The sequence below is a fragment of the Sardina pilchardus genome, chromosome 9, assembly GCF_963854185.1.
Source record: "Sardina pilchardus chromosome 9, fSarPil1.1, whole genome shotgun sequence".
Taxonomy (NCBI): Eukaryota; Metazoa; Chordata; class Actinopteri; order Clupeiformes; family Clupeidae; genus Sardina; species Sardina pilchardus.
In genome coordinates, this window is record NC_085002.1 from 8,060,447 (window position 1) to 8,082,120 (window position 21,674).

Below are 21,674 nucleotides of genomic sequence, written 5' to 3' on the forward strand. Positions count from 1 at the left end.
CTGACAGCGAGAGTGGGCTTCCCCAAGGGAGTTGTGAACATCCTCCCAGGATCAGGTATCTCCAGACAATGGCCACTGCCCTCCTCCTCCTGCCCTCCTCTATAGTCTGCCCGCTTCAGGACCGTTCTAAAACACACTAAACCCTTTTCTTCCTCAGGTGCTCTGGTGGGTCAGCGAATGTCCGACCATCCTGACGTTCGTAAGTTAGGATTCACTGGATCCACAGAGATCGGCAAACAGATCATGAAGAGGTAAGTGAACTTGAACTTGGACTTTTTAAGACGTTGATGTACAGCTTCATAAGACTAATACTGTATAACCTTGTGTCTTAGCGGATGTCATATGGTGTCAGATGGCGTTATACCAGTCAGTGTTTTAACAGGGTCATGTCTCTATAGCCAGTGCATATGATGCTGTGACCTCTTAGTAGCGTACGGTATGCCATATGCTGTTATGGCGTCTACAGTCTGAAAAGCTGTCAGGACAACTGTTGGTAAAAGTAAGATGGCTCAAAAGTAAGATGTGTAATCATAGGATATTAACTGCTTAGATGACTAATGAGAGGACAGAGTATCTGGAGGTTATCAAATAGGCTCTTATGAAATATTAATTGTTGCCGAAGATTTTTGATGTGATGTGTACCAATACTGATGTGTGTGTGTGTGTGTGTGTGTGTTCTCAGCTGTGCAGTCAGTAATGTGAAGAAGGTGTCCCTGGAGCTGGGGGGGAAGTCTCCTCTCATCATCTTCAGTGACTGTGATCTGGACAAAGCTGTGCGCATGGTCAGTGTGTTACACACACACACACACACACACACACACACACACATACGGCCCAAGCAAGTTTTGTGTTGACCCATAACCCTTCTTGACTCTTACAATTCTGTGGGTTATTTCTGTCCTTGTTTACTCCCTCCACATATTGCTGCTGAATGGGAGAGGTTCACTCTTAGGCCACCACATATCTGAGCCAGACAGAGAGCCTACTGTGAATGTCTGGAACTCCGAAATAGGGGCAGACACTGATAAAAAATAAAACAAGTGTGCACACTGCAAAAATACACTAGCAGCTACGATGTGTGTATGTGTGTGTGTGTGTGTGTGTGTGTGTGTGTGTATGAGAGAGAGAGAGAGAGTGTGTGTGTGTGTGTTTATGTCCCACTCTCTCTATATTGGTGTTGTTGTGTGTGTGTAATCTCAGGGCATGAGCTCCGTGTTCTTCAACAAAGGAGAGAACTGCATCGCGGCGGGCCGCCTCTTTGTGGAGCAGTCCCTCCACGACAAATATGTGCAGAGAGTGGTACGTATGGGGGCTGAAAGGCTCATCGTTTTTCAGTTTCATTTCTAACGGCCGTTTGGGAAAATGGCAATGTATTCATATGTTTATAAGAGTATTTATGTTTTGTTTATATTATGTAAGTGGCGGTATATTTACTAACAGTTGGTATTGTTTTTGCCATAGCTGTAATCATTGTGGCATTATTTCAAGATACTGTCAGTTACTGGCCACCAGAGGGCACCGCTGTCTTTGGCCAAAGCATCAGCCTGCCATTCAATTACACACTTAAAGACACACACACTTACATACACACACACACACACACACACACACACACGCACACACACACACACACACACACACACCACACACACAAAGACTACACGCACGCACGCACGCACACACACACACACACACACGCACACACACACACAGGAGCGCACACACACAGGAGCGCACACATCTCCTGAACATGTGTAGGTAGAACATAATTCTTAAAGGCACAGAAACAACAAAGTGCCTGCATGGCTTCCTACAGCACGGTACCATTGTGCTCTGTCTATGCAGCTGGAGGAGATGAAGAAGATGAAGATCGGAGACCCTCTGGACCGCTCGACTGACCACGGCCCCCAGAACCACAAGGCGCACCTGGACAAGCTGGTGGAGTACGCCCAGGCCGGCGTGAAGGAGGGGGCGCGGCTGGTGTGCGGGGGCAAGCAGTGTGCCCGGCCAGGTGAGTCATCCTGACCACAGGGGACCTGGCGAGGTGCATTGCATCACGCTGCAGACACACACACACACACACACACACACACACAGACACACACACAGACAGACACTTGTACACTCACTGCAGTACAGAAGTCACCTTATTAAAACAAAGACTGCAGTCTGCGTAATAGTTCATTAGCAGGGAATGTGTGCCGTAGAGAGAGAGAGAGAGAGAGAGAGAGAGAGAGAGAGAGAGAGAGAAAGAGAGAGAGAGAGACTCACTAGTGGTCTTATCTGTGGTCCCCCTGTTCTCTCCTGCCAGGGTTCTTCTTTGAGCCCACCCTGTTCACTGATGTGGAGGACCACATGTTCATCGCCAAGGAGGAGTCCTTTGGGCCCATCATGATCATCTCCAAGTTTAAGGACGGGTGAGTAGTACCTGTCTCAGAATCTCTCCTGATCTAAAACACTACAGCGCCACGAAGGGAGAAGGATGGAGAGAAAATGACAATGAGATAAGAAAACTCCAAAACAAGGCTTCCCTTTTGTTCAGATGGCCTTGTGTTAGTGATGTGCTGGTGCTGTGCAGCTTGTGCCCCCCCTATAGATGTGATGGGAAATGTATAGAGACCATGCGAGAACAGAAGCTGCACATTTGGGAGAGCATATGGAAGGCCTGATAATGATGTTCCTCCCTATCCACCCCTCCCTGTCTCTTTATCTTTATCATGCCCCCCCCCCTCCCTCCCTCCTCGTCTGCCAGTGATGTGGATGGCGTGCTGCAGCGGGCGAACGCCACAGAGTACGGCCTGGCGTCAGGAGTGTTCACGCGGGACGTCAGCAAAGCCCTGTATGTGAGCGAGAAGCTCCAGGCCGGCACTGTGTTCGTCAACACCTACAACAAGACAGACGTGGCAGCACCCTTCGGCGGATTCAAGCAGTCTGGATTCGGCAAGGACCTGGGTAAGGCCCGAAAACATCATCCACGTCTCTTTTGACTGCATGGCTCACGATCTGTTTTTCAGTATAAACATGGTTTTGTACTTTTCCATACAGCTAAGTTCTGGAGTTCTATAGTTTGTTTAGCCTTGAAGGCTAAAGCCCAATTCACACCAAAGATTCCCGACGCGACGAGACTGAGTTGCAGCGGTGTGAATTAGAAGTTGCACGTAGTTGCAAGCCGTCGCAAGCCGTCGCAGAGCATTAAACATGTTGAGTCGCAGTCGCAAGGTTTTAGAACGTCGCGGCTCGTCTCATCTCGTCGGGAATCTTTGGCAGGCTGAGATGGTGCAGATGAAGTGCCTTATTCAAGGGTACAGTGTGCAACATCAGGGGACTAGCTGAAGAGAGTTCAATAAGTCACCGACACACACGTCCAGTTATCACACAAGACCCCTGCTATCCTGAAATCCTTTGCCTGTGTTTGATTGTGTTCACCAGGTCAAGAAGCGTTGAACGAGTACCTGAAGACTAAAACCGTTACCATCGAGTACTGAGCACCGAGAGCCAAGGGACACTCACTCCTACGAAGACAACAACCTGGAACAACCCAGTGTCCACAGGTGTCTCTACCGTGACAATGACCCGCTGAAGACACAAGACATTTGTACTGTCTGTGACAAACAATAGCGTAATCAGAGGCATTGAAGAAATCAACTGTGAAATGTACTAGTCACTGAAGCTAACTCCCTATTTTCTTACATAGCATGAGACTAATCACCAGCATCACCAGGCTACTTCCTACTTTGGAAAGATCCCAAACCTTGTAGCTTTATATCAAATTGATATATCCTGTCAAGTGCCCATGGTTTTTGCTAAAACCCACATTTCTATGCAATCAAATTGCCTGAATGAAAAATAAGACTGCATTTAATATAAATATGTTGCCTTTATTTTCAGCATTTCAATGCTTTTTTATTGTGAAGTCTGCGGCAAAATGTGAACACAAAGCCAACAGTTTTATTTCTCATGAAAGCGGAAAACTGATTTTATTGTTGTAGTTAGTGGCACAGCTATCAGTACAGCTGGTACATAGTTTCATGCATCTATCTACACACTAACTGGAAATTGGACCTCAGCGTGTTTTTGAATAAACGCTCTTTTAACACAATTCTAGTGCTTTGTTTTATTTTCACTGACCTCGTCATTTTCCCCAGTGGTCCGCTGTGGGGCTGTGGGGGCTTTATTGCGATTATGATCAATTTCACTACATACTGGCAGCATTAAAAAGACTACTTTCCCACTGGGGAAATACAACAAGGCATTTCTATTGTCATTGTGCCTATTCTGTGTGAGTCTGGTCCAACCAAGGGTTATTATTCTGGCCTCGACTCGGGTACATCAATCAAAGTTGATCTAATTCATCATCAATCCCCTGCCAACCCCCAAGAGAGTGCTCTCCTGAAGACCATGACTAAAATGCTCAAAGCCCACAGAGGCCTCATGTTAGGCTGTGAAAGTGGGCATGGGAAAATGACAAAACCTGTGTTTTTGGATAGTTGTAAATGTCACTAAAGGTGTTTAAAACATGCACTGATACTTTTGATGTTGCTGGACTCAATTGCCATAAATTTGACTCACTAGTAGGAAAAGATTGGGACTTTTTTTGTTTGTAATGTCAGTAAAGGGTGAACCTTATGAAAATGTGAAAATGCTGAAATGCCACTTGTAGATAAGAAACCCTATGAAGGTAATGTTTAGCCTTCGTTGTCTCTTGGCTGTTTAGAGTAGTGTAGGTGTGGAATAAGGGTGGGTGGTTGTGTATGTCACCCACCCCCACTCTACATACCTTTGAGCTTAGAAATGATGGTCAAAGGTAGATGCAGCTGCGCCGACTGTTGATTATCTGATAAACGAGTGTTTTGAGCCATCCAGGATGTTGCAGTGTTGCCACACTGAAGCAGGTAGTCTTTCTGAGCCCTAAACACCTGTTCTAGGACCTGTTATTAGTGTCTCCTCAGGATGCTTGGTGAAGAAGAGGAGCTGAGAGAAGCAGGTCCGAGATCAGTTTGCGCTGTTGGAAGTGGCCACATGTCGTCTGTCCTGTTCCTGCCATAGAGGAGAAGAAAGACAGAGGACCTGGAGTAGACAGCATGGTCAACTCAGAGACCCCCTTCAGGATCGGTGTCCAGGTGCTCTTCCCCTATCTGCTTGCTGGTCTGGGCATGGTCACCGCAGGAATGGTGCTGGATGGAATTCAGGTGGGTTTGTGTGAGAGAGAGAGTGTGTGTGTGTGTGTGTGTGTGTGTGTGTGTGTGTGTGTGTGTGTTTCTGTGAGCATGTGTGTTTTTGTGTGGGTATATGTGTGAATGTATGCATGTGTATATGTATGTGTATGTGGATATGTGAATGCATACAATCTGTTTGCATGTACAGTATAAATGCAACATGTGTTATATTGTGTTTGTGTGTATGGTAGACGGTCACTTTCATGATGATAGGTAGCATTAATTGCCATGGGCCGTGTACTAGATGCTGTTAAATAAGAAATAAGCTGATTTGGTTCCAAGTTTCTGTCCGTTTGTTTTATCTATTCTGCAGCATGGCACAACCAAGGGCATGGTCACGTTGACCTTTAAAAAAGTGACCATAAGGTTATACAACTCTAATGAACAATCTGTCTCAGTCAGAGAGTCATTTGCTCTATTATGCCGTGAGAGGAATACAGCACTATTTTATATATCATCCAGTTTGTAGCTACTAGTATAATAGTTTTATTTCACAACAAATCATTTGATGCAACTCATTTGTTAACATCTCAAACCTTGTTAATTCTTGGCTGATGAACAAGCCACCATTCGCAGAGCTTTTATGAAGGACACATCTCGCATATTTTCAAATAAAACAGCCAAGAAATAAATTAGACTATTATAAAGATCAACTAAAGAAAACATGATGTTGAAATGAAAAGACAGATAATCAGGCCCAGTTACTTGTGGATTCAAAAACCATTTAGGAAAATAGTACCAGTGGAAATGTTCCCTTACGGCAATACTCAATGTTTCTGATTTAGAGGCTATGACAGAATCATGGCCGCTTTGGACTCCAGTTCCAATGCCCTGTCATTATGATTGGGTGAAATGAGTAAGGCATTGGCTTGAGTTTTCCACACAACAGACTCTCTGCGCCTATCCCAGCTAAATCTGTTGCCTTCTAGCAATATTTTCTTAGGAATTTAAGTGGTGATGAAATTATGGAATTCCATGCAGAATTCAATATAATTGATAACACTTCATTTCAACGGACTGTTGAAATGTTAGTGTTAGTGTTTCTGGTTGTTTACTGAACATCGCCTTAACCAAACCCAGTCCCTTACATTGACTTCAGTTAACAGAGTGTCAGTAGACAGTGTTGTTTCTAATCTGTGCATTTAATAGTCTGTAAGGGACCATCAAAATGAAGTGTGATCACTTGTGTTTTTATGATTCCTCATTCATGCGTCGCTCGTCTCTTCCTTTCACCTGATGCCACCGAAGTCATTCTCCTCAGAAGGGACAGCAGCAGTAATCACAAGGACAATGTTGACCGTTCCTGTGTGCTCCCAGCCAAGACGAGCTCTGAATAATAAACCAGCTGGGGCTTGTTGTGTCCCTCGGCTGTGCTCTTCGCTCAAGACGGTCGCTCGAGCTAAAGCTGCCAAAAGCAGCCTGTGATATACGGTGTACATAACACCAGACCACGCAGGACAGGCTACAGCCATAAGCATCTCGCACTACACCTCCAGAAGCGTGTCTTAATTTACGTCGCGCTGGCCTCTCAGAGGACTGTCAGCGTTGCATGAGTAAACTTCATTCATCACTGAACGGGGCTGTCAGGTTGGACATGTGGACCATAAATTGTGTCCTTCAAAACAAAACAGTTTGCCTGCAGATATCTAAAGCCTTTGTGCCATGAACAGTAAACTGAAAAAATGATTTCAGGAGCCCAAAGCTGTTTTTGACACACCAATTCAATATATCACAAGGTTTTGTTTTCTACGGGTACATAAAAGCCTTTGGGCAAAAGGAGACATTTGAGGGGACGTGAGAGCAACAGCATGACTTGACTGAATTCCTCCTGATGTGTTTGCTGTGATGGTTGCGATTAGCACTGCTGCACAGTCAGCCACTGAGCTATTGTGCAGATTTGCAGTGCGTTCACGTGCAGAGAGCGGCACAGCCGTGGATGTGGCGCTTCAATTACGAGCCCTCACCGTGGAAGTGGAGCCTGACCAGATTCATAAACCAGACATAACATCGCGTTTTGGACGGAGCCCAAATGGTGGGACTGAATGGGCGCTGACGCAGTTGCCTGGCCTCTTCAAAGACATAAATGCGTTGTGGAGTGCAGCTGGAGGCTCTGGCTGTGCAGCGACGCTCTGATTTCCAGAATTCATTGGGAGATATTCAGCTGCAGGAAATCTGCAGATTATCGAGACAAACTTGCACCCTGTAGGCAGCTGCTGTTGTTGGCCCATCCTCATTTTAAATAGCATGTGGTGCCAAAGAGTGGTATGGCTATCAGGATGTGGTGCCAAAGAGTGGTATGGTTATCAGCCTGCTGAAGAAAACAAAAAGATGGCATGAGCCCACAGCTGGCTCAACAGGGGAGGGAAATGACATCAGCTAATAAAAACAGGAGTGCAGTGGAGGATGTGTGTGTGTGTGTGTGTGTGTGTGTGTGTGTGAGAGAGAGAGAGAGAGAGAGAGGGCAAGGACAAAATGAGAATAACATGAAACCTTGTTGGCTAGTGTGTGTGTGTGTGTGTGTATGTGCGTGTGTGTGAGGGAGAGTAAAGAGACAGCGAGAGAGAGTAAAAAGTGAGAGAGGGAGTAAAAAGAGAATGTCATGAAACCTCGTTGTGCTATTGTGTGTGTGTGTGTTCAGTGGGAGGGGGTGAGGGCAGGTAATGATGTGTCACACCTCATAGGGCTGTGGAAACACAAATAGCTCCACCACCCCAGTCTTACCTGGAGAGAGAGAGAGAGAGAAATAAAGACGCCAACATCAGCAATATAGAGAAGAGAACAGAAGACGAACAGAAGTGTGATATAGAGGGGGAGATTGAAAGAGAGTAGGCGATAGAGAGATAGAGAGAGAGATGACATCAGGGACATATTTTTGCTGAGTCATGGTGTCTGTCCTCTAGTCGTCCTCTAGCTGAGAGGAAGAGGGACTGGAGGAGAAAGACAAGATAATGTCCGTAGATATGCCTGTTTCCAATCAAGGAGTATTAGTCATGCTTTAATTCAACTAGACAAAATATTTCATACAATGATTGTCTGGCTTGTTTTTCATACCAATGGGACATCCATAACTCTTGTCTCTAATCTCAGTTGTCATATATGGCCATTTCTTTTATTGTTCCAAATTATAATTCCTGACAGTGATGATGAGAGGAGATGATGTAAGCATATTTCTATGGTTGCATAACTGGCGTGGTGTACCTCAGCCTATTTCAATCAGTCACTGCAGTGGACAATTCAGCCGCTGCCACCTGTAGCCTTGAGTGCATGGTATTCTGGCTACGTTGTGGTCAGTACTGTCCTGGGGTTTCAGCAAATGGTCAATCGACCACTGACCCTGTCAATCACCTTCCTAAGCATGCAGGGGTTGAATTGGGTGCTAATAGATGCAGGTATATTGGTAAAGTCATACGATATTACATGCTCTAATAAAATACCCAGATGAACATAGAAAGTGCCCTCTCAATCTTTGCCTCCCCCCACACCCTACCTTCTCTCTCCACCTGTCAGGGCAGTCCAGGGTCTGTGCATTGATTGATGACCTGAGCAGATTGCCTGTGGATTGCTCTTGGGAGGCTTGGCACATCAAAATGAAATGTTTCAGGCTGCAGGGAGATGAGATGTAGGACAACAGGAGCAGACAGGAGGAGAGGAGCTGGATAGAGGAGAGGTCCTTTGTGTCTCTGCCTGCTGGGCTCCTCTACACAGGTGGTGAGAGAGAGGGAGGGAGAGAGGGAGAGGGAGAGAGAGAGGGGGGGAGAGGGAGAGAACAAAAGAGATGTCTTGTTTCAGAGGACCACCCCTCCCCTCTCCCCCACCCACAATGCGTTAAGAGCAGGTACACCTGCATCATCACACACACACACACACACACACACTCGCACGCACGCACTCAATGTCACCCCGCATACTGCTGCACGGTGAGCAAAGCACTGTCCAGAAACACACGCACGCACACTCACACACTTAACACGTCACCATGAGCGTCAAAATTTACCACGCAGGGGTGCATTCAGCCCGGCAGGCACTCGTCATCTGAGAGCAGAGCAGAGCACGGCACCTGCACTCTGTCATCCTCCCTCCGTCTGACTCGGAGCAACACGCAGCGTGAGGACAGACAGACAGAGAGAGAGAGAGAGAGAGAGAGAGAGAGAGAGAGAGAGAGAGAGAGAGAGAGAGAGAAGCTTCTGGAGCCCGCACTCGTCCACAGATCCGCTGTGTGACCAAAGTCAGCCCGGGGAACTGCAGAGAAGGGGAGACACCAGCCTGCACACAGCACATGATTAGGTGTGAGAGACACACACACAGACTGGCTCCCGTTCTCTCACTCTCACACACACTCTCTCACTCTCACACACACTCTCTCACTCTGACACTCTCTCACGCACTCTCACTCTCTATCACTCACACACTCACACTCACACACACACACACTCACAGGGGCACGGATGATGATGATGCCCGCGGCACAGGACCGGAGGTGAACGGTGCTCGGTAAGGACATCAGTGGCGGCAGGCGGACGATGACGAGCGAGCTGCAGCAGAGCGTGGGCACCAACACGGAGACGGCGGCGGCGGCAGTGGCGGTGGAGCGGCGGCAGCGGCAGCAGCACACGGCCGAGAAGAGGCTGGCCGCCTTCTGGGTGACCCTGTCCCACCGCACCAGGACGCTCTTCAGACCCCGCGAGAGAGGCGGCTTCCACCGCAGCCTGTCCGTGGCCAAGCTCCTCAAGAGCGAAGTGTGAGCCGAGGACGGGGCGGGCGAGGGAGCGACGAAGAGAAACAGAGACGACAGGTGTGTGAGGAGGAGGAGTAGAAAAGAGAGACTCAAGAGGAAGAGGCGGGGAAAGGATGGTTCCTTGCATATTTCTCTGAAGCCTGGAGTGTTTTTGAGGCACGGCCAGGGTCAAGTTTGGAAAAAAAAGAAACACAAGACAAGACAAATACAGATGTGGAATGTTTGGGAGAGGATTGGGGACGTGTGAGTAAACATAAACATGAGTCAAGAAGGCTGTGAAGAGGAAGCGACAGAGAACTGGACACGAGGAAGAGTGGAGGGAGGGAGGGAGAGAGAGGAAAAGGCTGGTAACGATCTTAGTCATTTTTTTTTAAAAAAGGGAGCAGTGAGTGTATGTGCGTCTATGTGTGTGAGAGAGTATAAGAGCATTGTTTAAGTGTGTCTATTTGTCAGAAGTGCGTGTATGTGTTAGATGGTGTGTTCTTGTCCTTGTAGGACATGCCAAGGCTGAAGGACATCTTAAAACAATAAGAACTTCTAATCTTTGTGCTGCACCCACTCGGGCATCAGAGAGAGAGAGAGAGATAGAAAGAGACCGATCTAGATAGAAGCTGAGATAAACTAAGAGACTCTAATAGAGATGAGGACGAGGAGAACTCGACAGGTGGGTCCATAAAAACAGCAGGAGCTGCTCTGTTTTGCCCGGTGGCCATGTCAGTGCAGCCATCTTGTTTTGCCGAGGGCCAATTCTCTCAGCTGAGAGGGAATGACAGTTGATGGACAATTTCTCATTCCCTCCCGGTGGAATGTTCTAGAACTCAGCCTTAACATCTCCTTCTTCTGCCCTGAAGCGGCATAAGCATCAATTGACACTTTTCCAACCCTCTTCTAATAAACTGGAGAACAAACTCACAGCCTTTTAGATGTCCACGGATAAGTGGTACGACCAGAGACATTAACCCTCAGAGAAGGTAGGTGTTGTCTGAGGACTGAACCCTCCCCTGGGAGAAGCTTCACTTCACTGGGCAGACATGGGCTAGTTGTGGGGTGGGGGTCGAGAGAGAGAGAGTGCACCATGTCTGTGACCCACCTGGAGCTGGAGCTCAGCTACGAGGGCCGGCGACTGCGGGGCTTCACCTGTAAGCTGACGCGCTGCGCCGAGGGATACGTGCCCGAGACGGCCACTCACATCGCCGCCCAGGTGCTGCTGCCGTACCTGCTGGCCGGCCTGGGCATGGTGGGGGCAGGGATGCTCATGGACACCGTGCAAGTATGTATGATGACGTGGGCGTCTGTGTCTCATCCGTCCAGTGTGTGTGTGTGTGTGTGTGTGTGTCTGTGTGTGTGTCTGTGTGTGTATGTGAGTGAGTGTGGTGTTGTGAGAGAGAACAAGAGATAAAAATAAATAACAGAGCCTATTGTGCAAAATGAATCAATTTGTTCAAAAATACCACTTCTGCTCTTCAGAGAGTAGCTGTCTTGTCTGACTGGAGGTATTTCCTGGCTTTTCAAGGTCCATAATATATATTCATCCTTAGCATAACAGAGTCTGTTCCAAGAGAGCTGACCACAGAGGGGTGTTTGTGGGGGTGGGATATGGAGCTTACTTTTCCTGGAGACTCACTGGGGATCTTTATGGTCGGCGTCCAGTCAGTGTGTGTGAACTCCTCCAACTGTCTTATCATACACGAGCAACACAGGTTGAGAGTGGACGAACAGAGCGGGTTTTGTGGTCACGGTGACGAACATGGCCGTCTCTGTGTGTTTTTCCCTGTAGCACTGGGACGTCTTTAAGGAGATCTCGGAGGTGTTTATCTTGGTGCCTGCTTTGGTGGGACTGAAGGGGAACCTGGAGATGACCCTGGCCTCCCGACTCTCTACTGCAGTAAGGAGGCATTGTGTGTTACATATACACAGACTCTGGTATACTCTGAGACGGTACCACCACTATTTCCTGCTATGTGCAGATTTTTAGTACAGCGTACACAGAACTGCGCGTTTTGGGACTGTAACTGAACTGTCACTGTGTTTACTCACAACAATACAAGCTTGTAACCAACTGTGAAGGCTCTGACACAATGCTCATGAAGGGCGCGCGCACGCATACACACACACACACACACACACACACACACACACACACACACACACACACACACACACCACACAGTCATTTAGAAATGTAGGCCTACTGTTATCATTACAGCAGCAGTGCTTAATCACAGCTATCTCTGAAAGTGTTCACCCCTCTGACACTATGCGGTTTCAAAAACACAGGTCTTGCTGTACATGAATTACTGCTTCCAGAATCCGAGACCAAGAGGCTGTTCCAGTGTCAACAAAACTCTGAGCCAAAAGCATTAGACATTCATCCAGACATACCCTTAAACCCCTTCTCTCTTTGTTTGTTTCCTTGGAACTCTCGTCTCCTCCCTCCGTCCCTCTTAGGCCAACACAGGGCAGCTGGATGACCCAAAGCAGCAGTGGAGAATGGTGTGCAGCAATCTGGCTCTCATTCAGGTACTGTTGATTGTAGAGCTGATTCTGGCCAATGTATCGACATACTGATTCCACCAGGGGGCGACCAAGTCCTCTCATGGGAAAGCGTCAACGTTGTGCTTGTAACTATCTGTGCTAAAGGTTACGCTAAAATTATTAGCACACTTCAAAGGAGCTCTCCCACTGCGCCGCTGTCGTACTACCTTTCACCTTTTTCACTCGTTACTCTTTCCTTCCGTTACTCACGCACACTAAACTCCATTCCCGCCCTCAGCTTGGGTGCTGTAAAATGCATGGGACTGGATCCAGGCCTGGCTGTTAACGTGAGAGAGCACTCACAACTGAGAGCAAAGAATTTTGGCTACTCCTTGAGAGAAATGCTCTCTAAATCTTTGATGCTGTCTGCTATAGAGAAACTATTTAATAAATGTTCACATCTCATCACAAACCTCTTGTACAATTGGTGATTTAATCTTTTAATCAATCTTTTATTAGACTGTAATTTTTCTTGCTGGCTCTCTCTTCCTCTGTGCTTTAATCTGTTTGTCTCTCTCTCTCTCTCTCTCTCTCTGTATCCCCCCATCTCTGCATCAGGTGCAGGCGACGGTGGTGGGCCTGCTGGCGGCAGTGGGGGCGGTGGCTCTGGGAGCGGTGGGCAGGGGGGCCGTCCAGCTGGATCATGCGGCCGTGCTCTGTGCTAGCAGCGTCAGCACCGCCTTCATCGCAGCCCTCTCTCTGGGTGAGTTAAGGCCTCCCTCTCTACACAACTCACACACACACACACACACACACCTGCACAGCCTATATTGTAGCCCTGTCTCTGGCCAAGCTACCAATTACGTCATACACTCTCTCTCTCTCTATCTCTCTCTCTCTCTCTCTCTCTCTCTCTCTCTCTTTCACAAACACACATACACACACACACAAACCAGAACACAACATCAGCACAGCCTCTATTGCAGCCCTATCTCATGATGAAGGACTAAATTCGCCAAACCAATCCTGACCAATCCTTCTGTAGGGCTGGTGATGATCGGAGTGATCATTGGCTCACGGAAGGTTGGCATCAACCCCGACAACGTAGCCACCCCTATCGCTGCCAGCCTTGGGGACCTCATCACCCTCTCTCTACTGGCTGGGGTCAGCAGCTTCCTCTTCCAGGTTAAAGGTCAGGCAGATGCACTGCACACGAACAGCCTGTTTCCTGTTTCCTCTCATTCCAACTGACCCATTGGGAAAAGGCATGCCAGTGTCTGAATTGGCAGAATCAGAGCTATTTCTACTTGGCCGACAGCACATGGCCGACATGATTGACTGCAACAGTAGGCCTACTGCATCAGCTTGTTAAACCGTAAAAGTCTACTTTTGACAAGCCGATAGAGCAGCCATTCCTACTATCTGAGTTTTCTGCCAAAAGCTGATTTTCTTTCCATAAGATGACTAAATCAATCAAATTGTTTCTTTGGTGGCCACTAGGTGGCAAATCACACTGGGTATTTGCCTGGCAAACTTAATGCTGGATTTGGTGTCTTCTTTGGCGTTCTTTCCCAAGTTAGCCAACTTTAAGCCTTCCTTGACTAAATGCCAGTTTAATGTGTTACACAGTGGGGATTCCAGGGAATGTGCTGGATGAGAGGATGGAGATTTAACACAGATGTTGTGAGCTGAAGTGTAAGAGAACGTCTCACTAACATCTCGGATATGTTTCTCTTTCCCAGAGATGTGGTACCTGTCCCCCATCGTGTGTGGCTTCTTCCTGTCTCTAATCCCTCTCTGGTTGGTCGTCATCCGCAGCAGCCCACCAATCAGGGAGGTGCTGCGATCCGGGTGGCAGCCCGTCATTATGGCCATGTCAATCAGCAGGTAGCACCTTGACAACCTATACAGAACTATCAGAGGGCAGGGCAAGACATTCATTCAGCCAGTTTCCCTTTCATAGCGTCCTTTTTCTTTAATTTTCTATAGGACTTTATCCTTGGAAACAGCCCATTATAGTCCAAAGTATCTTCTCTGAATATCACACCTCTGCTTCCTTTCCTCTATAGTATTTGCTTGGTGGCTGCTTTCTTCTCCTTGCAGGTCACTAACTCCGATCTTTGATGAGGCTGTGCTCTGTGTTTGTTGTCTCTTCACAGCATTGGTGGGCTGATACTGGATAAGACCATGAGCGATCCAAACTTTGAGGGCATGGCGGTCTTCACTCCGGTCATTAATGGTACGTGTGCAGACTCTTGGCTTCCTCGTCCCTCTGTAACACTTCTCATCTCACTGACTTTCAAAGTTGTTTTGGATATTATTTTTGGGTTGTTCCAATATGAAGTACAGAAAATACTGTTTATTTCGAATATTGAAATGGATGGTTCAACTGCTCAATTTGAACAAGAACCAGTAAGAATGCTTTTGAGTGGTGTGTTGAATTATGTGAAAAAACTCCTTTGCTCAATGATATATTTCCCAACAACCCCAATGAATCACAGTTATTTTTCATCATTATTTATGGGAGTGTTGCCATACCAAATTTTGATGTGAAGATGATGAGAAATTAAAAACAGCTCTATTGTCCCGTCAGCCTGTCCTCAATTCTTCCGAACAGTTATTCAGATCTCCTCTGAGTCCGGGTCTTTGATGGCATGTGTGGTGGAGAATAAGAGAGAACTGCTCAGGGAGGTCCCATTTCAAGAGACCTAACCAGCAACCCTCTAGTGCCACCCATTCTGCTGGTTGAAGCAAATGAGTGGGGATGGAAGAATGCTTTTTTACACTTTTAGACAAAGATTTGTCAGGACTTGGAAGAAGAACGGAAGAAGGAGAGCTGGTGGTGGAGAATAACAAAATAGATGAGGGAGGAAGGGAGAGAGAGAGGGAGAGAGGGGTAGAGAGGGAGATTTAGGTAAAGCTCCCGTCTGCTTTGAATAGCCAGATCCTGTCTCCCTCTGATTTCCTCAAAATGCTCTCCAAATCCAGCGCTTTTATGAGAATTTCAATAAGGAAGTATGATGGCTCTGCTATTCATTCTACCTCTCTTCTTCTCCTCCCTCCCTTCCTCTCTCTCTCACTCACTCTGTCTCTTTTGTTAAATCCCCATTTGATCTGTGCTCTCTCTCTCTCGACTGACTCATCCTTTCTTGCTTTGCAGTTAACGCTTCCTTGCAGTTCCTCCTAAGTCTGTTGCAAGGGCCTTTTTCCCCCCTGGTCATAAATCCTTTTGTCATCCTTCAGATCACCTCTGATAGCTCCTGCTCCTGTTGTGCCCCATTAATGTGTCTCATGTGCATGTAGGGTCTGTAATCCTCTTACTCATGGCAGGGTTCATCCTTCATTACGCCAGCTCCAGTGGACAGGGAGGCCATGTAATGGAGTTAATGAGTGGCGTGGACATCAATACAAACATGTGTGTGTGTGTGTGTGTGTGTGTGTGTGTGTGTGTGTGTGTGTGTGTGTGTGTGTGTGTGTGTGTGTGTGAGACAGGGAGAGAGTGAGTGAATGCCATACAGGGAAAAGAGAAAGATAGGGAGAGAAACAGGGTTGGATGCAAAGAAAAATTGTAAGAATGTCACAGAATGGAAGAATGAGAGAGGGGGAGTGAAAGAGAGAGAGGACCTGTCCTCTCCATCCCCTGCTTCTGTAAACATCAAGTCAGTTGATTACTCAATAATTGTTTAACATTGCAACACTCTGTGTCTGTGTGTCTACACCTGTGTGTGTGTGTGTGTGTGTGTGTGTGTGTGTGTGTGTGTGTGTGTGTGTGCCTGCATTGTAGTGTCCCGGGAATCGTGGACCACTGCGCCAGTCGTTATGAATGACAGAGTTCGGCAGAGACAGACAGACAGAGAGAGAGAGACAGAGAAAGAGAGAGAGAGAGAGACAGAGAGACAGAGAGAGAGAGATAGAGAGAGAGAGAGCACTAGCTTCCCTGATCACAGGCCCGCTGGGAAAGCGCCCATGTGAATAGCAACCCTCATTCATGGCCATCTGTGTGCACTGGACGCCCCAGCGCGCCCCCTCCTACGCCTCACTGCGGATCACTGGCTCTGGCAACTCTGAATTATTCATCATCGGCGGGATGCAGCGATGGCAACACATGCCATGGATGAGAGAGCATGGCAGGTACGGACCTGCTCCGCTGCGCAGGAAGCCTGTCCCTCCGTGGGAAGATGCCTCTCAACTGGGTTTTACGGTTTATGCTTGTGCAGCAGTCGGGGGAAACTTGAGTGCTCTGATTTTTTAATAGGAGCTACAGGGAGAAACATGTTTGCTATGGATAGCTTCCCCGCACTGTCAGAGCAATGACACTAAGCATTTATGGTCATGTCATGTCAGGCAAAGTGCTTTGGATACTAAATACACAAAGAGACTGCGTGTATATGTAAAGAGATCGGCTAGGGGGGTTGAGGGTTAAAGAAAACGAAGGGATCAGAGCAAGTTGGGATTGGAGTGAATGGCCTAATTGGCTGTGAATCTGACACGCCGACATAGAGACTGTTCAATCATGCGTTCTTAAAGTGCTCTCTTCAGAACTTCTCATGGAAACCCCCTCCATGTTGTTTGAGTAAAAATAAAGGCCAACAGAAGAGCACAAGTAATGAAATGGAATGAGGAAGGAAACCTGACAGGATTTGCCCTTGCGCTGCACTTCAAAGGGTTAGTTTCCAAACGCCTTCTAAAATGCATGAAGGATGGGGGGGGCCTTTTGGCTTTTTGAAAAACAAAACGAAACGTTGATCACAGAATAGTGTTTCCGTAAATTAGAGCTTTCATTATGCTGGAGACCACCTGCCTGTCTCCTTGAGCAAAAAGGCACTCAAAGATAAAGGCGAGGAAACAAGGGAACAAGAGGAGAGGAAGGAGGCGACGCCAAGAAATCCCCTTCACTTTGATCAAGCACCATGGCTGGAGGACTCCAGGAGATGCTCTTTCATGCTGCAGCTCTGCTCGGCTCTGCTCTCCATGCAGATGCTCACACACAACTTGCATCGTGTCAGACTTGTTGCCTCATAGAATATCAACGTTGTTTTGTCGAACAAAAGCACCTGTCAGCTGTGTTTTGCAGTGTCGAACATGGCCACTTTCATCATTCTCTTTCGCAAGGTCTTTTATTTCTCTCTCTTTCTCTCTCTCTCCCTCTCTCCCCCTCACTCTCTCTCTCTCTCTCTCTCTCTCTCCATAGGGGTCGGGGGAAACCTGGTGGGCATCCAGGCCAGCCGCATCTCCACCTACCTGCACTTCTGGAGTGTCCCGGGGGTCCTGCCCCACAACATGAGGCAGCAGTGGCCTGACCCCTGCGTGACCTTTTGCACGTCAGGTCAGTAGGTCAGGGCCCATCGAGGCCGAACGTGCACCTCAACTCTGGGGCAGGCAGGAGGGTGGGACACAGACAGCTTAACTGACATCTCTAGCAAGAGTCTCACTCTATTCAATACTGACAGTCAGCTAGGGGCTACTCAAGAGAACACTGATTTGAACGTTTATAGACACTACTGAAAGACAACTGGGGTAAACAAGCACCCAAACACTTCATGTCAATCAAGCCGAAGTGTGTGTGTGTGTGTGTGTACACTCTTAAAGCAAGTACTTGGAAGAGCTGTTATGGAATGTTATGGAGTATTACTGTTGGAATATTTTTGTAACTACTCTGGCGTAGATCTGCATAGTTGAAATTAAGTTCATGCTGTGTGTGTCTGTCTGTGTGTGTGTGTGTGTGGTCTGTGGTCTGTGAGCTGCCTGTATTTGGCTAAAGCTCCTCTCACTCACTCTGCTGTACACCTGTAGGAGTGAACTCCACCTCAGCGCGAGTTCTCATGGTGTTGGTGGTCCCAGGTCACCTGCTGTTTCTCTACACCATCTACCTGTTCCAGGGTGGCCATGCGTCAATCACACCCACCTTCACCTGCTGCTACCTGTGCGCTGCCCTCCTACAGGTCAGTCCTTTCATTTCCTCACCAACGAGATGGACGTTCATGTGTCGGTCAGCTCAGCTCTGGACAGCTATGTTTTAGGTCACCTCCATGACTTTAGATTGAGATTAAGCTGCGCTATGGATGTTTGGAATGTACAGCATGTACAGTGCTTGATATGTACACTATGTGATCTGTAGAAACATTAGCATTCACACACGCACACGCACACGCACACACACACACACACACACACACACAGACACACAGACACACACACACACACAGACACAGACACACACACACACACACACACACACACACACACACACACACACTCTTGACAGTATCCTTAACATTATGTTCTGCGGGGAGCATCAGGGAGTCAGCGTGACTCATGCGCTTTGGACCCCAGCAGTTTGGACGTATCCTGAAGAAATAAACAAAGGCCAGGCTGCTTACGGAGGGTACAGGACTAATAAAGCGTTTACTGTTTCTAAAAGCTGTCCGATCCTATCCAAGCACGCTCTCACTAAATGAAAGCCACATGTTTGACACATACGCGCACACACACACGCGCACACACACGCACGCACACACGCATGCACGCAAACACGCACGCACGCACGCACGCACGCACGCACGCACGCACGCACGCACGCACGCACGCACGCACGCATGCACGCACGCACGCACGCACGCACGCACACACACACACACACACACACACACACAACCATGTAAATCAGGCCCACATGGTACCAGCGGTCTGCCAAACTAACCAGAACAGATCAGTTAACTCACTCTACTATGTAAACTTGCTAAATGGCTTTGTAGTATACTGTTGACAAATAGTAATATACTGTGTAATGTAATAATAATGGTCTGTGTGTGTGTGTGTGTGTGTGTGTGTGTGTGTGTGTGTGTGTGTGTGTGTGTGTGTGTGTGTGTGTGTGTGTGTGTGTGTGTGTGTGTGTGTGTGTGTGTGTGTGTGTGTGTGTGTGTGTGTGCGTGCGTGCGTGCGTGCGTGCGTGCGTGCGTGCGTGCGTGCGTGCGTGCGTGCGTGCGTGCGTGCGTGCGTGCGTGCGTATGTGTGCGTCTGCGTGTGCGTGTATGTGTGTGTGTGCGTGTGTGTGTGTGTGTGTGTGTGTGTTGTTGTTGGGTGGTCAGGTGGTGATCCTGCTGTATCTGGCGGACCTGATGGTGCGCGGCATGTGGAGCCGGGGGCTGGACCCCGATAACTTCTCCATCCCGTACCTAACGGCGCTGGGGGACCTGCTGGGGACGAGCCTCCTGGCCCTCAGCTTCTGGGTGGTGCTGATGACCCAGGGGGCCAAGCCCTGAGAGGGGGCGCCACTGAAGATGGAGAGATGGAGGAGGAGAAGAAACCTTTGGGAGAAATAGCCAAGGAGAGCAAGACAGTAAGAGAGAGAAAGAAAGAGATAGAAGGTGACTGAGAGAGAGAAAGAAAGAAAGAGAGAGGAGTGTTGGCAAGACAGTAAGAGAGAGAGAGAGAAAGAGAGAGAGAAAGAAAGATAGTAGGTCACTGTGAAAGAAAGAAAGAGAGAGGAGTTGGCAATAGCCACAGAGAGAAGAGAGGGAGTAAAAGATGAGAAAGAAAACAAGAAAGTGAATAAATGGAACTGGAGAACAGTTGCTGGTGTCTACCTAAGCAGAAGAGCACCAGTCCAGATAACGTTGGCCCCCCTCCTCCGCCAAATGAACGCTTCCTAGTGGACAGTCCCGATATCAGCGTCCGCATCGCCCCTGATGCCCACTGCTCACGCGGAGGCACCGGACACAAGCTTTTGCTGCGACAGAGGACGACACATGGGAGAAGCACCACGACACCAGATGCTACATGATCTGCCACAATGCTCGTCACAGGCAAATATACAATATATACTCTATGATATGTTGTGCAGGCTATAGACAAGCTTGGTGTATCCAGTCCACTGCCTAGTGTAAGGTGTTAGCACATACGCTCTACAGCTAAGTATTGTACAGCAATGCTAACTCCATTGTCCTGTCGAGAATTTGTGAAAATCGCAACCGAGTTTGTTGTAAATGCTTACAGTGTCAATGCACAGTATTGAAGCAATAATGGTGTATGTTATGGGCAAAAGTGTGTGAGCACGTGTGTAGCTACTGCTTTAAAATGTCAACCATCCCTGTCAGATGAGAAAGTAGACATAGTCTATAATCAGAGTATACTATTTTAATTTCAAGCGAGCAAGTATTTTTCTAGAACTAACATAGAAGGTCAGAATATTTTTGATAGTCCGCCATCCAGTCATGTACGCTTTTCTTTCTTGTATCCTGTAGTTTCTGATGTCATTGAGTTGACTGTAATAAGATAATGCACTATACTGCCAAAGTATTGATCCATGGCCTATGGACATGTTTAGATATTGTGGGAGAGTTCAATATTTTCAAGATAAAGCTTTTTAAACATTCAAGTCATATCATCGTACTGTATGTTGCAAAATAGTGCATGTTCTCTCGGAAAAAAACATACTTATATGCAATTTCATCTGCACTGGGTTTGATTCTAATAATGTGCACATGCTGTTACTATATGACTATGAATATGCACTGAGCTAGCTATGTCTCCATCAAACAAGGCTGGCTTCAAACAATTACTACTCAAAGACTTGGAGCATGCAAAGCTTGTCTTGCTGCACTGTACTGCATTCTGTGCTGTGGGACTGACAATAAATGTGCCAGTTGTACTGTAGTGGTTGTTCTCCGGCCCCATAGGAGGAAGGTCTTATCTTATCTCCGTGGCATTTCCTGTACTCAAAGCGAGCCTGATGCATGCTGGGTAGGATGAGAATAGAAGTAGATGGATGCTTCTTTCAGAGGGGATTCTTTCTCTCTGGAACATGCAAGGGCATTCCATCAGGGTTATGTGTGTGCCCTAAAGTCCACAGACACATGGTAAAAAGCGCACATGCGCACACACACACACACACACACACACACACACACACACACACACACAAACACACACCAGGGTTCCCACAGGTCATGGAATTTCTGCAATATCATGGAATTTAGAAAGTCCATTCCATGCATATTCCAGACATGGAAATTCATGGAATTGTGTTGTAGCAGTTTACAATTTACAGTCAGTCATGGAATTTTACATTTGACTTAGAGTAGGAACCCTGTCACTCACTCTCTCTCCCTCACGCACACACACACACTCGCACACATGCTTACACTCACTGCGTTGCAATTATTTCAACTGTCACCGTAGAAAGAGCACGTGTTCCAACTGCACCCATTTCTCAAGAGGCGCAGGGGATCTCTGTTGTAGAGGGCATG

At 47.6% G+C, this 21,674-nt stretch overlaps 2 protein-coding genes across 3 annotated transcripts in view; both read left to right on the forward strand.

Moving 5' to 3' along the window:
* Window positions 1–4,099, forward strand: part of LOC134092597 (cytosolic 10-formyltetrahydrofolate dehydrogenase-like) — a 13,988-nt gene extending 9,889 nt beyond the window's left edge. The window contains exons 16-23 of the mRNA XM_062545580.1: window positions 1–55; window positions 158–251; window positions 683–782; window positions 1,201–1,299; window positions 1,846–2,011; window positions 2,312–2,417; window positions 2,753–2,952; window positions 3,430–4,099. The exon at window positions 1–55 is cut by the window's left edge and continues 33 nt beyond it. Of these exons, the coding sequence (XP_062401564.1) occupies window positions 1–55; window positions 158–251; window positions 683–782; window positions 1,201–1,299; window positions 1,846–2,011; window positions 2,312–2,417; window positions 2,753–2,952; window positions 3,430–3,485 (876 nt within the window). The 3' untranslated portion in view covers window positions 3,486–4,099. The remainder of the gene's footprint in view (window positions 56–157; window positions 252–682; window positions 783–1,200; window positions 1,300–1,845; window positions 2,012–2,311; window positions 2,418–2,752; window positions 2,953–3,429) is intronic.
* An 830-nt stretch (window positions 4,100–4,929) lies between these two features.
* Window positions 4,930–21,235, forward strand: LOC134092065 (solute carrier family 41 member 1-like). Of its 2 annotated transcripts, none has more exons than XM_062544867.1 (10): window positions 4,930–5,189; window positions 11,729–11,836; window positions 12,400–12,471; window positions 13,045–13,189; window positions 13,472–13,618; window positions 14,169–14,313; window positions 14,586–14,665; window positions 17,618–17,752; window positions 18,220–18,368; window positions 19,515–21,235. In XM_062544867.1, exons 1-10 carry the CDS (start codon window positions 5,082–5,084, stop codon window positions 19,686–19,688), a joined length of 1,263 nt encoding a protein of 420 aa, XP_062400851.1. In that variant the 5' UTR covers window positions 4,930–5,081; the 3' UTR covers window positions 19,689–21,235. The 2 variants fall into 2 exon arrangements, with proteins under 2 accessions (XP_062400851.1, XP_062400850.1); XM_062544866.1 differs by lacking the exon at window positions 4,930–5,189 and adding an exon at window positions 10,346–11,221 and having other exon boundaries at window positions 19,515–21,234.
* Window positions 21,236–21,674: the final 439 nt, after the last annotated feature.